General features: G+C 31.5%; 1 protein-coding gene across 3 annotated transcripts; it reads left to right on the top strand.

Moving 5' to 3' along the window:
- The first annotated feature begins 1,233 nt into the window (after positions 1 to 1,233).
- Positions 1,234 to 14,627, top strand: LOC106466283 (dual specificity protein phosphatase 3-like). 3 transcript variants are annotated; one of them, XM_022394265.1, is made up of 4 exons: positions 1,234 to 1,379; positions 7,285 to 7,602; positions 9,581 to 9,801; positions 11,921 to 14,627. In XM_022394265.1, the coding sequence occupies exons 2-4, from the start codon at positions 7,379 to 7,381 to the stop codon at positions 12,112 to 12,114; spliced, it is 639 nt and encodes a 212-aa protein (XP_022249973.1). In that variant the 5' UTR covers positions 1,234 to 1,379; positions 7,285 to 7,378; the 3' UTR covers positions 12,115 to 14,627. The 3 variants fall into 3 exon arrangements, with proteins under 3 accessions (XP_022249973.1, XP_013782005.1, XP_013782006.1); XM_013926551.2 differs by having other exon boundaries at positions 9,578 to 9,801; XM_013926552.2 differs by lacking the exon at positions 1,234 to 1,379 and adding an exon at positions 1,804 to 1,905 and having other exon boundaries at positions 9,578 to 9,801.
- Positions 14,628 to 17,582: the final 2,955 nt, after the last annotated feature.

Here is a 17,582-nt window from a genome sequence, read left to right as displayed (position 1 = left end):
TAAAGTTGTATTGAGAAAGAATAAACAAGTTTTATTTAAGAACGGACTTGTATCGCTGAAGTTTTTCGGAAGGAATTTTTACGGGAAAATAACAAACGACCAGAGACGTAACAGTATTTTAGATTATTAGTGATAAGTATAGGCTTATACATCTAAAACAAACAAATAAACTGTTTACATTCCACCTATAAATAAGGCCTATTTTATTTCTTTGCTTTGCTTTTCCAAGCATCACTGATGAACCGTGAATTCGGTGAAATTAATCTGTTGCAGCGGAAGTAACAAATCAGAGAATAGATTGGGACTCTACTTTATCTTTTCCTTGTGGAAATTTACGTTTTGGTGAGGGAGAACAATAACAAATAAATATACAGCCAGTTAGTCCACTGTATAATAATGGATACTTAATTATGACAACACGTCAGATGTTATTGAAACACTTAAAGTATTTCAGGTTATTAATGGTGACTAAAGAACTATACACCAAACCAAACAAGAATGTTTTGTTTATTTAAAAAACAACAACAACAACAAAACTAAACAAATGTGAAAGAAAGAATTAAAACTTTCAACATTCTTGCAACATTCACGTAGGTGATCATTGTAACTGCGAGACAATGGATGTAAATTTTGTCACTGTTTTTAATATTAATGCTGTGAGAATTTCTTGTAGTGTTGTACAGATACGCAGATGAGCAATAAATTCTATTTTATTTTATTTGGAAGAACTGCGAGTAACAAGTTCCGAAAAATTAGAAAGGAGGCCTCTAATTAAACGTTATCGACGATTGCCAGGTCAAGCAAAAGCAACAAAGAGAGATTGCATACCCTCTCCCCACCAGTCCTTTTAGAGATTGCCTGCGTTTATATTGGATAATGTAAAATTTCACATTCTAAACTTAGAAAATCTTTCTCAGATCCAGAATAATCAACGATCAGGATCATTTTCTGTAGTGTGACGAGGAGTCTCAACCGTAATGTGCCCATGAAATTAGGTACAAATACGATCACACTTTACAGAGTTATTAACCGAAAACCGCGAAAATACCCTATCTCTCCATTATAAAAAAATGCTTCAAAATGATCCAGGATCTGGATCCGAACAAAGTTTGGGGAGGACTGTTCCATACCGGTACATCAGTCTTTCAGTTTTCGAGATATGAGCGCGAAAACACAGATACTCACACAGACCCGACTGCAGTCCCCTCGCACGGCGAGGGTAATTACAAATTCAATGTGTTGTGTTTGGGAAAAGTTAAAACACTACTTGTTTGTTCATGGCCAAAGCTCAAGAGCCACAATTTTGAGAGGAAGGATTAAGCATTATTCGACTGTTTTAGAATCCATCAAAGTAAAAGCACATAACTAGTTGTGTAAAGGTACTACGAATTTTTCTCACGATTACTGGTTAAATTGTTAGAAGTAGAAATGAAATTACATTTTCCAATAGGGTAACATGCAGGCTTTTTGCGTTTTTTACGAAGTTTGTCTTGAGATTTGTGTATTAACTGTAGGTTTTGTTTGAGCTACTAACTGTGGTGGTATGTAGTTTTGATGAATGTTAGGCCTACTTATTTTTATTTTCAGTTAAATATATTTCGTTTACCTCTAAAACATATTTCATATATGATGAATTATTATTATATTAGTTTATTTAAAATATTTTAGATGTTACCGTTCTTTACCTTTTATTGTTGTATATATACTTTTAAACTTTTTAAGACAGGGAGAAGTGTAATTTTATTTAAATTTTAAAACACCAAAATTTTCTGAAAATAAAAAATAAACCACCTTAGGTCTCTTTTGCAGTTTAAATTTGTATTAGTCAATGTAGATAACTGTTGTAATTGTAATTGACACTGGTGTGATTTTTACGTACTTGGCCTCACTGATGTTCAACTTGAAGTTAGTATCGTTATTGTTATATTAGTAGTCTATAACTTAGTTACTAGTTTTATGGGCACAATGATAGTAGTATAAGCTATATATAAAAGGGTATTAGTAATAACTAACACTAGTTATAAATACTTAACAAATTTCAATAATGTAATAATTATAACAAAAATTTCACATTCGTCTTGTTCATAACACAAGCTTCTTATGACTATGAGTAATATAACTTAATTTATAACTTTTTATCTAAATGACTAAAGCTCTGCAATGTAAATTTGTAATAGTCACGGGGTATGTAAAACTATGTCATTTATAAATTTAAAATGGTTGTGCCATTACTATCTAGGCAGCAACTCCATACATCGTTCTTAATTACTAATACTTTTTTAATTAGTTACATTAATAATTGTATATATATTTTAAGTAATCTGATGATTTTTAGTGTAAGTATAACCTGTCATTATGACTGTTTTTCAATTTCAGGAAACAAATTATCTGTCTTTGTTACTGTTAGTTTGTAAAATTTGAAAATGATCCTAATATTTTTTTCTAAAAGTTGATCAGTTTGTGAAAGAATTTACAAACCTCTGTTTTTTAATAACTTTAATATGCTTATGTAAAAATAGACCTGTACCCACTGTGTTGTATTTAACTCACTGTTAATGTTATATGTACATTGCTGCAATTTGCATAATGTACTATTTGTTTATGCATATTTCTGCACTGTAATTTGTTTATATAAATTGCTGCTGAGTGTATAATGTACTGTCATCTGTTCTTGCACACCAATGTAATGTATATAAAACATTACCATTAAGTAAGGAGTAAATGCCTCATTTTGTCTTGTATCTTTTACTGTCTAACTAATCCCTTGAAATAAACTGTTGAACAATGCACAATTTTACAGTATATAATAATGTTGGTGACAAGTTATAGGAATGATGATATTATTAAATATTTTAATTTACCTAATTATTGTGCATGTTTAAAACTTAGATAGGAAAAAAAATTTTAAACTTAAATAAATCTTCCATGCGGAAGATAGATCAGCTGAGTAGAAAAGTTTTTGCAATATCATGTTAAAAACAATTCACTGTGAATGTGTAGGAAGTTTTTACTACCTTGTGAATGGTGATTATAGTTTGTACTATGAAAATGTTTTTAAAATTTGTGACCAAATGGTTTTTAACTTAATGTGTGTTGACCTTGAAGCATCAGAGGGGTCTCATTAAACCAGTGGTTCCTTAACTTGGACTTCTTCATGAACTAACAACAGATAGGTTTGTCTGCAAAAGTTAATCCTATAGTAAATAAAAATGGCACTGACATAAGAAGGTAAATTAATGAGATTTTTCAAATGTGCCATTATTTTCAGTTAAGTAAACATGGTATCGTATCTTTTTGCTTAGAAATGATATGATATTTTGATCTTTACTGATACCAACTCTTTTTAGAATGATCACAGACCCTAAGGGTTAATGGATAACAGATTGAGAACCACAGCATTAGACCATCCCAAAAGAGGTGTAATTGTTTGAAAATGTATATACCACATCATAAAAATTTAGTAGGTCAGTAAAATGTAATAAACCATTATAATACATGCACATTTTGCTCTCGAAAGATTCAAGTTATTTCATTACATAAGCATTTTTAAAATTATCTTTGGTTCTTGCATCTGTTGTTTACAGCCAGCATCCCTGAAAATATGTTAAAATGATTGAATCTCTCATGTCTAAAAACCAAAATGAAACTACTTTGACATTAATCATCAAATTATCCACTTGTTTTTATACCACCAGTTATTGATGGAGTCTCACACATTGAGTAATTTTACATTTCTACCTGTAATATAACACAAGGTGTAAAAAAACTGGCCCCCAAAAAAATGGAGGAAATCCTATATTTTCTGTTTAAAATGCACGGAGAACTGCAGCAGTAATTAGTGGGATTATCTGCCATATTGATGTTATTTTTAAGTTTTTGTTTGTGACTCGTATGTTATTAGGGACCTTGTAACCAACAAGGTCAGAGAACCAAAGGCAGTGTGGTGTGTGTAAGTAGGTTAGGAAAATGTGTTTAAAAAGGTGATTGAGTTGTATGGATTCAATCGGTAATTCTAGGATTATTAATAGTAGGTATAAGCAGAAAAGATGACATTTTGCTTTTATGTCTAAAATAGCATAGTAACCTGAAATCTTACTGAAAACAGATATATTTAAATTTTTTTTTTTCATTTACGCACTATAAATATTAGTACAAACTCATCTCCCTTCAGTAATGGAGTCCTGTCACAGCTCACTTGTCAATGCACAGTCCAGGTAGCATGGCACCACCTTTAATTCCAAACCACTGACCACAGGGAGGCAACTAGCCAGCAGTATCCACTTTCATTTTGTTGTTATTTACTAACTGACGTACCTTATCAATGCAAGGGAAAACATAGATGTCTCTGGGGTTGACATAGGGGGCAATCAGATATGAATGTTGACCCGTCTTTGTCACTTCCAAGGGTACCTACCAGGATTGGTTACAATTGGTTCAGTGGTTTGCCAGTTTTAAGCAGACAAACACACTCGTACACAGTAATGGTTTAGATTCTTGTTTATTTTATTTAGTATTGAATACAACTCTAACTAAGTTATAATTTCATTGTGTATGTCACTGGTTAGGACACATTTGGAGTACTGTGTTCAGTCTTGGGTTTCTTACCTTGAGAATGAAATGGAATTGTTGGAAAAGGTTCAGAGGCAGGCTACTAGGATGATACCTGGGATGGAAAGTTTGTCATATGAGGACAGCTGAAACTCTCTGAAATTGTTTTCTCTTGAAATAAGAAGAGCTAGATGGGGGTACAATTGAGGTGTTTAAAATTGTTAAAGGAACTTGGTAGTGATGATGCAGCACTTTTTTTGTATTTAATGGTTTTATTTTTCTAACAGAATGGTTGGCCTATGGAATGGGTTGCTTTCCTTCAAATGTGGTGTGTGCAGTAAATTTAAGGGAGGCTTGATAAATATTTGATTGAATAGGGCTGGCTTTGAGTGTTTTATTTTTATTTGAATGTATAGTGGATGGGATGGCCTAGAAGGTCCCTTGTTGTTCTTAAAGTACATCTCATTTTATTATTATAATGTTTTTAACACCAAGAACCCAGTTTAAATAAAATAATTTATTACTATTACTTCTACTGCTGTTAGTGACATCAGGAGTGTGACATCATCTATAGCACAGGCTCCAAGTCAACCAATTAAAGAAGCATGTATCCACTTGACTTTTAAAAAGTCTCTAATTTGCCATATGAAGCTTTTTATGACTTTCCAATCCAGCTCAAGCATTACTAAGAATGTTCATGAGATCTAAATACTGAAATAAACACTTTAAAAATTAATATTTGTTGAATTTTTTTGAACTAGCTAAACCTATTGTAAGTAACATACACGTACAGTAAAGTTAGTTAAGGTTTGATCCCTGCAGTGCCTATGCAAGGCACATAGGGCTGGTGCTTTTAAACTATGGTTTCAAGTGGCATAAACAGATGACAGTGGTGACCCCACTCCCTCCTAGGCAAGATGCCAGTTGATCACAGGGTAAGTCCCAGCTAATAGCTGTACCCATCATACAGCCTGACAGACTGGAACAAGTGGGCTAAAGTGTGTTGAAAAGACACAGCAGCATGTTGAAGTCCAGATTTGAACTTGCAACCATTCCAACCACAAGTTCAAAGCACGAAGCCACTGAACCATGCTGCCTCTAGTTATAGTAAACCTACACATTTTTTTTATATAAATTTGAAAAACTTATAATTTGTCACAAAAACTTAAACTTCTTCATAAAGCTGCTGTAGTTTTATGGAACACAGAAAACAAGGTTATAAAGTGAAATTTTAAATATTGGCAGAATGTTTTGATGTTTAATTTATGTTTTGAGTGTTGTCTAGTTTACTAATGAAATATTTTTGGTTAATCAGTATTATTTGGTTTCTTTGATAGATAAAATAGTTTTCATGTCACACAGAAATGTCGGTTTTTCTCTGTACAGTAATTCTAACAGAACAGGACCTGATTTTAAATTAGTGTCCTCAAACTTGTCTCTGATTGAGCAAAGTTTAAATGCAAAGCATATTTTTTTATGTATACAAAACAAACAAACCTATTCCTGACTACACATTTTGCTATGTAGCTGTCATAATAGCATTCTTTCTTAAAGCAAATTCTTATTATTTCACCACTGGCATTTTTATATGTACCCCCCCCCCCCCCCTGCACACACACAAATATGCATTATGTGACATTAAAAGAAACTATATCACTTGTCTCTGTATTGTTCTCATTTATGTGCTTGGAACATATTATTTCTTGATATACAACAGTTTACTTGTTGGATAAAATAACACATACTAAACTTTTAATGTAGCAGCTCAATTCATTTGGCCCAGCCTGTATGGAAACCATGACTAAAAGAAAAAAGACAACTGCACAAATATAAGGAAATATATTACATGGATCATGCAATTCTGCCTTTGCAAATAAATAGGAAGTCATTTTCTGTGGTAAGCCTAAATGTCAAGGCTCAATGTACTCTAACCCATGGTTTTATATATTTATTAAAGGTGTGGCTATACAGAGATACGACATGAGTATCATATCATGAAGCCAGTATAATACAGTATGATTTATGTGTCTTCACAAAATTTGGCAAGCTTTCAGTAAACATTGTCTTTTGTATAGAAAAAATCAGAGTTTCTAATAAAGTATTTTTGTTAAAAATTAATGATTCAACAAAGAGAGATGAATATTGAACACGACATGTTGCCATCTTTTATCAAAAACATTACATGCAACGTAACGTAGTAAATTAACAACAACAAAATAGATAGACGGATATTAACTTTTCTTTTATTTAACTCTCTTGCCAGCTGCCATTTAGCTGATCAACCCTGAAAATTTGGAAAAACCACTGTAAAGTGTGAAGTATATAAATAAGACAATGTTACATATTACAGACAAGACTGTCAAACTTTGTAACAAACCATTGGTAAAAGTTCAGTATCTAAATACGTATCGTATCATGAATATCTAGATACTTATCGTATCGACTACTATGATGAGATATACACCCCAAATTTTTATCAAACAGAAAATTTCTGTTTTACTCTTCTTTTTCTTTAATGCTTATGTATTGGTTAAGATAATTAATTTCATCTTGACAAAGTAATTGATACAGTGAAGCATACAAATTACTTACTTTGACAAATACAAAACTTAAGACACATGGCTTACCATAATTTCTTGAAACCTTGAAGTTGCTTACCAAGCACTATGTATATAACCATGTTTTTTTATATTAGATAAGTTTAAGTGAAAAATATTCTTTCTTCTTTTTTTTCAGCTTTGAATTGCACTTTGAGAAATACTATGCGTAAAAACCTTTTTCAAACTCTCCCACACAATTTTGTACCATAAGGATTTTACTCGCATAGCAAATGTCTGCCTACATGTATCCAGATAACCATACACATAACAGTGGGACAACAACAGTCACCCGCTTGCACAATATAATTCTTCATACTCGGCCTTGCCCCAAGCTACGTGTGTCTGGTTATACTATTTTCCCACGACTTCTGGGTCGGCAGGTGTTTTCAGAAGAACGAACAAGGATGATTGAAGACTGTGATGAAGTTTACCCAGGCATTTTTATAGGAGATGAGTAAGATAAATAGTTTTTCTTCTCTTTTCTTTTGGTGTATATGTATATATATATTTTTTTTTTTTGCAATATATGTATGCCTGTCCAAATCTAAATCTCATATAAGACTGGAATATTGTTAAGCAAACATAGGTATTAAGTTTTGTTTTTGATAACAAAACATACTGTGTCACATTTGTTTTTTAAAACATTATCTCTTTTAACATAGGGCTGCCATTTTAAGCCTCTGTTTTAGTATGAATAATCAGCAGTGCAACTACTTTTGAATAACAATACTTTTTGCACACTTCCAGTGCTAAAACAGATTCATATAATTGTTTGCATAAAAAAATATAGCTGGAGAATCCATATCTTACTTAAGTTCTTGCTACACATAGATCAGGCCGAATTCTATTTTAACTCCTCTCGTGCTTTTCATCACCCATTTGATGCATGGGGAAGAAGTAGCTGGATACAGTAGAATGATATCAGGATCACATAGGATCATCTAGGGAGTGATGTAAAAGGGTATATCTAAATGCCACCCTCACTCTGTAGCTCTTCAGGGGGGTCCTAGTGGTGTGTTTGCCAAGTTTAGGTGAGAGTGGTCAAAAACAGTAGACATTAAAAGCAGACACATGGTCAACACAACTGTTTTATGTATAGAAATACTCAGGATCCTCTGGACATTTTAAACTTAAAAGTTTTGTTTCAAATAACCTGCAATATGAAATTTCTATAACTGTCTTCATTGGGACACAGAACTTTATTCTACTGGATTGTCAAATTAATGGACACAGTAACCTGATACCACAGTTTCAATTAATAAGATGGTGAGGTTCTCTGTAGATACAAAAGTTTCTGGAGTAGATAAGACAAATATAAAAATTATTGATTTGCTGAACGGTAGTTGTAGGTAAATAATTTTATTGCAAATAGGTGAATACATTATATCAAAAATATTTTTGAGCTAACCTAACCAAATTGTTACAATCAATGTTGCTATATCTGATTATACTTTTTCTGAGGACCATGTATTGTGACAATATCCTTGCAGTCTAGTTTCTATTGCAAAATGTCCTATCATAAGACTGTCATATCTAAAGCAATTTATACCTCCTTGCATGCTTACTATAATCCATCTAATGCACACGAGGACAATAGTTTCCCATTACCCATTTCAACAGTCTGATCACACAGAAATCCATGGGAGGTGCATCTGGCAATTGGACTCATCTGTATTAGCATGGAATAGAATGAATACCCTTTCATTCTCCAGCTGCTTGAGGTGTGTAATGGTTGAAGAAAAGGTATGACTAGAAGCTTTATCTTGAGGAAACCCATACCATATTGGCAATTTTCCTGTTAAAGATCATTCTTGGTTATTTTGAATGCTGTTTTGTGTGTCACATTGACGGTTTTTGCCAGTGACCTTTGTGTTCGTGACTTCTAATCTGTCACAAGTTGCTGTACTTGGCTTACTAAAACTGATGTATGACTTGTTGCAGGTCTTTCTGAATGAACCTGGTGCCCCATATTCGTTTATTTCTGATATTAAGTACGAGAGATATCCCCATCTTGAAATTCTAAATCCCTGATCTGAACACATCTTTATGATGTGAGTGTGGGGATCTTGTATCAGAAAGAAGTGTCACATTACCCTTCTCAAAAGTGATCAGTTTTTGGTGACATCACTCTATCTTTGAAATTCAAAACAATTTTGAAATGTAGTTCTGATACATTCTGTTCTACTGTTACTTATTGTACGAATTGCTGTTTTGCATGTTAAAAATCATTTTAGTATAACAAACTCAACCTTATATATACTTCTTGAAAGGTGTGTTTTGCTGGTCTTAAACTGTATTGGTAATTACTGTTTAATAAAAAATGTATAGCAAATTGTGTGTGTGTAGCATTTTTAGAATTTTGTCAAGTAAATTATTATAAATTTGAATTTACTAATGTACACAATTTTTTTTTTTTTTTTTTTTTTCAGAAGAGCTGCCAGGAACAAAGCTTATCTTCAACAAATGGGCATCACTCATATTGTGAACACAGCAGAAGGTTGTGGTTTTGGTCAGGTCAATACTGGAAGAAGTTATTACTATGGCACTAACATTCAGTATTTGGGTATGAATGTACTGGATAATCCACAGGCTCGTATTTGTGATCATTTTGATGAAGCAGCAAATTTCATTGATTCTGCTTTGAGAAGTGGAGGTATGTTTTTACAATGTATTATCTATTGTATAACCTCGTATCTGTTTATTGTTTAGGGTTCAGTAAGAGGGGAATTGATGGATTTTTTTGGAACAAAGTTGATAGGCATATAAATATTTTTCCAAAGTAGAGGAAATCGTATTTGTGTTGGACACTTCTCTGAACTTTCAGATAATTTTGGATGACATTTCATGCTGTCAGTACAGTGGCATTCAGTGAGCAATATGATGGAGGAAGCAATGATACATAGGGGTGGAGCTAGGGAACATGGCATGTGCAAGCAAATCGTACCAAAACTAGAGCATCTGTTGTGAGCAGTTCTTTGAATAAATAAAAAAGAAATTTGATCATAATAATTAATTAAATGTATCTTTTATAATTGTTATAAATGATAAACAAATTAAAGTAACACAAAACCAGCAACTGAAATCCATAAATAAAACTGTAATTCACTCAAAGCGTGTTGAATATACATTAAAAAGATCAGACCATGCTCTTAGAGACGTATTTGGTTTGCTACTGATCAGGTAAGGTTTTTATTTGTTGCCTGGCTTAATGATATCTCATTTCCATGGCAACCACCAAGTAGAAGATATATGATACTTCACTTTAATGTGTAGAGTGACTCGTGTCTCATTCTCAACATTTATTGGTAAAGTCAGTGATGGAGGTGTAGTTTTGGTGGGGATTCTGTGTGCATTGCTAAAGATTTTTTACTTTATAAGGGATACATTTATACATATGGAAGTCAACATTTTTAATTTAAATATATGGAAATGCTCTTACCTTTATTTTAATGGACTGAAAACCAATTTTAACTAATGAAGCAGTGCTAGGTTTGCTTGACCTGTAAGTATATCACTGGTTTAACAGATCTTCATCTTCTTGATAAAAATCTGTGCAAGCAACTCACTGTCTTGCAAAACTTCAAAGGCAGATTTATTCCACATAGTACAGTCTTCTCTATTGGAAATTTATCTTAAACAAGAGGAAATTGTATTGTTTTCAGAATTATAATTATTGTGTTCCTAGCATTGTTGACATAATCATCTTTAATGGAATTCTAATAGTTAATTTTAGATAATAGGAAATTTTTAGTACAGTAAACCAAAATTCAGTTATCATACTATTCTTCCATCTAAAGGTTCAATAGTGCAGATAAGAAATTATAACTTTTTCACTTGATAATTTGTATATCAAGTTTAGGATTGGATGGTTATGTTTTCCTACCTGTTCGTATTTTGCTTAAATTATGTAATTTATATGTTAAAAAAAACTTACAATTTTAATAATATCATTAAAATTTTGTCGTATTATTTTAATTTTTTTAAGTAATCAATTTTATTTATTTTCAACCAGTCAGGTATAAACAAAACAGTTGTAATGGTGCACGAATGATGGCGAGTAAAAAAAACAACAATTTAATCATCATATTCCTTCTCTGGTCATGTGCCTTTTATTTCAGTTTCTCTTTACAATATTTGGTGATGATTTCAGTACAATTTCGGTATTTTTAAAATGTAAATCATATAAGTACATATACATGACTTTTGATACATCACAATGACTAAAGTGCCATTTTCAAAATATTTTTGTGAGGTATATGGATCCCACCAGTCTTACTCACAGACAAGCTGAAACAAATATAACTCAGTTGGGATCCTCAGCTATATATGATATTCTTATGCTAACCCTATGCGTGTTCGTTTTTTGTGTGCAATTTACACTCATTTCTACCCGCTTTTGTGACAGGTCTCATTGTTGAATAATTCATTTAGCTTGAACTTTCATATGTATATATATATTTGGGGCATAGTCACATGACACACGTACTAGAGAAATTTATATGTAAATCATGAGATTTTTATTTGATTAATGAAGATTATTGTCATATTTAAGTACATGAACATGCAGTTACGAAGTCTTTTTCAAATTTTAGTAATTAACGTGTTTCAAACAAGCTCTGGGGATGTTGATTACTTATTTTGATATTTAAAAATCTGTATGCATACTCTAAATTTGTTGAACATGTATAATTTTTCTTTTTACATAAGTACACACATATATACATATAAAAGCTAAAAACATAAGATTATAAATTTCTTTTCTTCATTATCAGGAAAAGTATTGATTCACTGTCTCATGGGCGTATCACGATCGTCAACTGTAGCCATTGCCTACCTCGTGATAAAAAAGGGAATGACGGCTGAAGATTCATTACGTACGTTACGAAATAATAGAGCTGTAAGGCCTAATACAGGATTTCTACGGCAGTTGGCTGAATTGGATATTAAGTTAAATTCTAAAAAATAAAATTTGTGAAAAAGTTCTTTTTGTTGTATGTAGTGATCATATTACAATCAGTATAATGAAGGGAAAAAAAACAGCTGCAGGTGAGTTGTTGTAAAAATACTTTTTTGTTTGCTCTGCAGTTAAGGCTGCTTGTTTTAAAGTAATGTACATTTCAGTATCATTTTTAGGTCTAAAAAATGTAGTGTTGAATTCATAACTCACAAATGCTTAATTTGTTTTTTTTAGCTAGAATTTGAAGCAGGGTAGTTATAGTTGTACTTAATTACGTATAGTGCTTCTGCTTTAGTTCTTGAGATGGATGACATTTTAAACACAACTAATGATATATAGTAGGCATCCGATTAATGTGAATATGTCACCAAATTAAGATGAGTCTTATATATATAAACTAAAATGCCATTTTTTTATGTTTTGAAGAATATACAACTGAGTATAAGCGAACCAAATTAAGGGTTTTTGCATGAAAATATTCAAAACTACAGAGCAATGTTTAATAAGCAATGTGAATAAAACTGCCTTAAATGATTATATCAAAATATGAAAGTGTAACTACAAGTTATTTTTTAATGTCTGTTATGTGAAATACTTGGGAATATTTTACTTCAACTTAAGAACATCCAGGTATTGGAAAATCTCTTAAATATAGCACTGTGGATAAAAATGTATCATTTTCTTGTAGATTATGCTAATTTATACTCTTAAACCACACATAGTAAACATTGAGACATATTTACGGCAGGGCGTACAATTAGCAGAATTATTATTATTTGTGTACATCTTTCTTTGGTACAGTTCTGAAATCTTTACCATACTACAGTTGTAATAGTAATTATATTTAATTTTTAGTCATAGCTGAAAAACTTTTCTTAAGGTAATTTCAAGTACTAAAAGTAACAAATAATCAACTAAACCATTTTTATAAAGAACAGTTTTTTTTTAATGTAAAATAATCGTCTGATTTTAATGATGATAATATTATCCCAAACTTTACTATTTTAGTTTAATTACGAAAAATAATTTGTGTGTTAAATTGTATCTGTGATGAGTCATTTTTTTATAGAAAAATAAAAATGCATTAATGATAATTATATATTGTTTAAAAACATAAGTACAACGCATGTGACATCTAGTCAACTTATTATTTCATTGCTGGTATGTACCATTAAAATAATCCACCAATATTTTCTTTATTATTAAAATGAGAAGTATTAGTATTGTATTTGTTCAATGAAGGATCGTAAATCCCTGGTTTTTAACTATACGTGTAATTATTAACAAGTTTTTCTATTTATGACACTTCTATTTTTGCATGCTTTATGTATTTTACAGTTCAATGCAAAAGCTTGTGTATTCCTTTCAGTAAAACAGTATGTAATTTTATTTATTTTAACAGTTTACGAGGCCAGTCACGTCAGAAGAATGTAAATTAACACATGTTTTATGGGTAGCACTAGTGATGTTTCTGGAATATCTTAAGCATTTATGAAGATACCTATTAACTACACTATGGTAACTAGCAGTATAGAGTTACTAGGTAATGCATTCTTGTTTTTTAAAAGTCTTTGGGAAATAGTGTTAATATAAATTTTTTATAATGATGTAATAATGCATTTATAAGTAGTGTTTTTTATTAACAAAAACTTATTTTGAAGTAAGATAAGTTTTACATACGTCATATAATAGCTAGGATATCACATTCCCCAAAACTAGTAATCATTGTTGGACATCTCAGCTGGTTAACATACTCTTTGTTAACTCTAAGGTAAGTTACCGTTTTTTACCCTACATTAAATTGAAATTTTACCACTTCGTTTTATTGGATTTCAGAAATAGTTGCATCTGGAGAAAGCTAAGCCTTTTTTTTTTCCCAGTCAGAATGCCCACCATTATTGAAAACACTTCATAACTGAATGAGATATTCCAGAAACATTGTGAATACACCATGAGCACTTGTGCCACCATGAGAATAGGGTGATATTTTAATATTCATCGAAACTTTTAAAAGTGTCATCAGAACATGGCACAGTTGAGATGATTCGATAAGTAATGGCATTTGTAAAAACCTTTTACTATTTTTATCCACAGGATGCATTTAAAGCAAAATATTAACTTAAAGGCTAGTGTGTGAAAATGTATTGTCTGAGGTTTTAGGATAAAATTAAAATTGGTGCATAAAGTCTAAAAACAAATTCACTATCCGTCCAAAAGTAGATTAATTAATTTATGAATATAATGTTAACTCTAAAAAATAAGTGGGTAATCTGTTGTGGGTTTTATATGCTTAAAAAAATTACAGAAATTTTAATTACTACATTTTTGTACTTTCTACTTCTAGAGTTCAAATTTTAAAGCACCATATATGTATCGGCAATAAAAAATGCTGTGAATAAACAATGTGATTGATGGTATTTATGGGTTGAAAATTAAATTGTGAACATGATGTGTACAAGCCGTTATGTACATAAATGAATGCTTACTTTAAGTAAAGTCTTCCTGAACAGTTGTAGTCATCATTTTTTTTTTTCTCTTTCTGGTATGTGCTTAGGATAATGTTTTCATTTTTATAATATATGATTCAGTTTTCCAACAATTGTATGTAGTGCGGTAATATGTTGTTAAATTATACTGCTCTTGGACAGCTGTTTAAAATTAAGTTTGGGTAAGGGTTACAAAAGCATCAATAAATGTAGGTTTAGCATTAATTGTATTAAGTCATCAAGAAATTAATGTAGTTTGTTCTTTTTTTAGATGAAAAAACCCGAACTACTTGTTTATCAAAACAAAACATTTATTAAATGAAATAGTCTTCATTCTTATCAATGATGCTTTTACATCTTACAATCAGGTTGTTAATGCTCTGATTGAAGCAAAAAAACATGTCGATGTCCTCTTTAGCACCTTCCATATTTGCATATGTTTTCCCATCAAGATAGTGTTGCAGCAAACAAAAAAAAAATGGTAATCTGATGGTGCCATATCTGGAGAATATGGTGGGTGGGGGAGAACTTCCCAACTCAACTTCATAATCTTGTGTTGCATCAAAGATGCCATATGTGGCCGTGCTTCGTCGTGGGGAAGAACACCTTTCCAACTAACGAGTGAAGGGAGTTTCTGAGGAAGGGCTTGATTTAAACATTCCAGTTGCTGACTATAGATCTCTGCATTGACAGTTTGCTGTGGATTGAGGAGTTCAAAATGAATTACTCCTTTGATATCCCACCAAATGGAAAGCATCACTTTCTGCGGATGGAGTTCAGGTTTTTGGGTGGGAAGTGGTTTTTGTCTAGGACCGAGCCATTGTTTTTGATGTTCAACATTTGCATAATGAATCCATTTTTCATCTCCGGTGACAATTCTGTCCAAAAATGGTTCATGTGCATTACGCGCCAGAACAGACGAAGCAACGTTCTAACGTTGGAAACTATGATTATCGGGGAGTTCATGAGGCACCCAAACACCTTCTTTATGGAGTTTTCCCATATTCCTTAGATGTTAACGTATTGTTTCATGAGAGACATACAATTTCAGGGCCATTTCACGAGTGTGTTACCTTGGGTTAGACCCAACAAGCGTCTTCAGAGCATCAATATCAATTTCAACATGTCGGCCTCTGCCATCACAGTTTTTAAGGCTAAAGTCACCTGAACGAAATTTGCTGAACCATTGTTGACACTTAAGAACGCTCATAACATTTCCATAAACTTCTTTGATATTCTTTGTGGCTACGGAGGCGTTGTTTCTCTTCTTGTATTCAAACAGCATTACATGCCGAATGTTTGTGTCATCACCATAAGGGATTAGAGTATTCTAAAGTTTACATATTATATAGGCTATGCTAACGTAACGTTGTTTAGATGGTTTGTTTAACTATTATACGTGATGCATGTTTTTTTTGGGGGGGGGGTTAATGAAAGTGTTCCAAAATGAGACATTAATTTCTTGACGATTTAATAGTAACTACAACCATTGCTTGGGCATTGTTATTAGAACATTCTATAAGTTTGCTAAGATATTCATAAAACATAATACACAAGTTTATTAATGCAGACATTAAAGGTGAAGTACTTGGAGGCATCCTAATATATTAATAAAAATAAAAGCAGTTAAAATCATGGAAAAAGTAAAACGTACTACGATGCTGTCCAAAGTCAACCTTAGAAGAAATTTTACTACCTTTAATACATTAATTATACAAACCCTTTAAAAATAAGTGAGCATTAAAAGCAAAAAAAAATAACTGATATCCCTTACAGGAAACTAGTGAATCCAAACATACTCAATGCTCATTAGTAGGGTATATTTTTTTTTCCCTAATGAAATGTTTCATTTTGATACCTGTGGGAAATGAATGTTAGTTATGTATATATGTATAAAATGACAGCCATCTATACTAACTAGTAGATGTAGTTCCACATGTAAAAGTTTCCATAAAAGGGACACATGCATTTGATAATAAACATTTTTAATCGTATACTCTTTATTACATAAAGAAAGAAGTCCTAAAACATATAATGTATACATTTATTTCATGTATTTTTTTGCTAACAAATGATATTAACTACTACTTTCCTCATAGGTGGATAACAATACCAAACTAAGAACATCTTAAATCCCAATATTAGTACATTAAAATTACCTTAGAAGTAATCAAACATCATCTCTCAACAGTGTATTATAATATGCCAGACTTTTGGCTTCATAGTTTAAAAATTAACAAGTTGAGGAAAGGTTACAAATCGTTTCACCTACATTAAGTACAAAAAAATTGGTTAATGAAAATGTTTACGAGCATGAAAAAAAAATTATTTTGTGTTCTAGGCAACAGTTTTTATTTTTAAAATGCTCACTTGTAAAAACTTCTTAAGGAGTACTCGTATTTAACTCTCACATGTCTAGTATTACAATCTTAATAAGTACTTTGTTACACGTGTTAAACACTATTTTTACAAAAGAGCTAAAAGCTTGTAATTTAACAAAAATGCTGTTGTAATGTTTGAAAAAATGTGTTAATTGTTTTGGACTGCTGTATCTATGTATCCACTTTTGACAAACTAGTCTTAGTAATAATAGAAAATTAACTAAAGTCTTCCTATTATGCTGGGTTATTTTATCCAGTAAACATAACAAAAAGTTATTGGCTTGACTAGAGCTAGACATTATGGTCTGGTGGTAAGAAAAAAAAAGCATCTCTTTCTGGATGGTATTCTTTTGAAGCCTGACAATAACAAATAGTCTTAAACTTCGCTACATTATAACCAAAAAAAATATTTCAAGGAAATTGAATCTAAATTATGTAAAAAAAAAAAGTGTTGTCATAAGTTTTCAGCTCCCTCATAAAAGTTTGTCTTTCAATTTGATCTTTGAAGATTTGTTAGAAATCACACTTGATTATAAAATGTTTGTAGATCTATGCAAAATATTTCTGTACAAGTAGACAAATCCCTTTTTTGGATATATATATATATATA

This window comes from Limulus polyphemus, unplaced genomic scaffold, assembly GCF_000517525.1.
Source record: "Limulus polyphemus unplaced genomic scaffold, Limulus_polyphemus-2.1.2 Scaffold2212, whole genome shotgun sequence".
NCBI classification, from domain to species: domain Eukaryota; kingdom Metazoa; phylum Arthropoda; class Merostomata; order Xiphosura; family Limulidae; genus Limulus; species Limulus polyphemus.
Note: the sequence above shows the minus strand (reverse complement) of the source record. Positions and strands in the feature narration are given on the sequence as shown.

What these genes read in the sequence shown, in the direction of transcription:
- LOC106466283 (XM_013926551.2), top strand. Translation starts at nt 7,379, where the DNA reads ATGTCTGCCTACATGTATCCAGATAACCATACACATAACAGTGGGACA. An exon ending in GGCATTTTTATAGGAGATGA is followed by an intron (nt 7,603 to 9,577) that starts GTAAGATAAATA and finishes TTTTTTTTTCAG; the next exon opens with AAGAGCTGCCAGGAACAAAG. An exon ending in TTCTGCTTTGAGAAGTGGAG is followed by an intron (nt 9,802 to 11,920) that starts GTATGTTTTTAC and finishes CTTCATTATCAG; the next exon opens with GAAAAGTATTGATTCACTGT.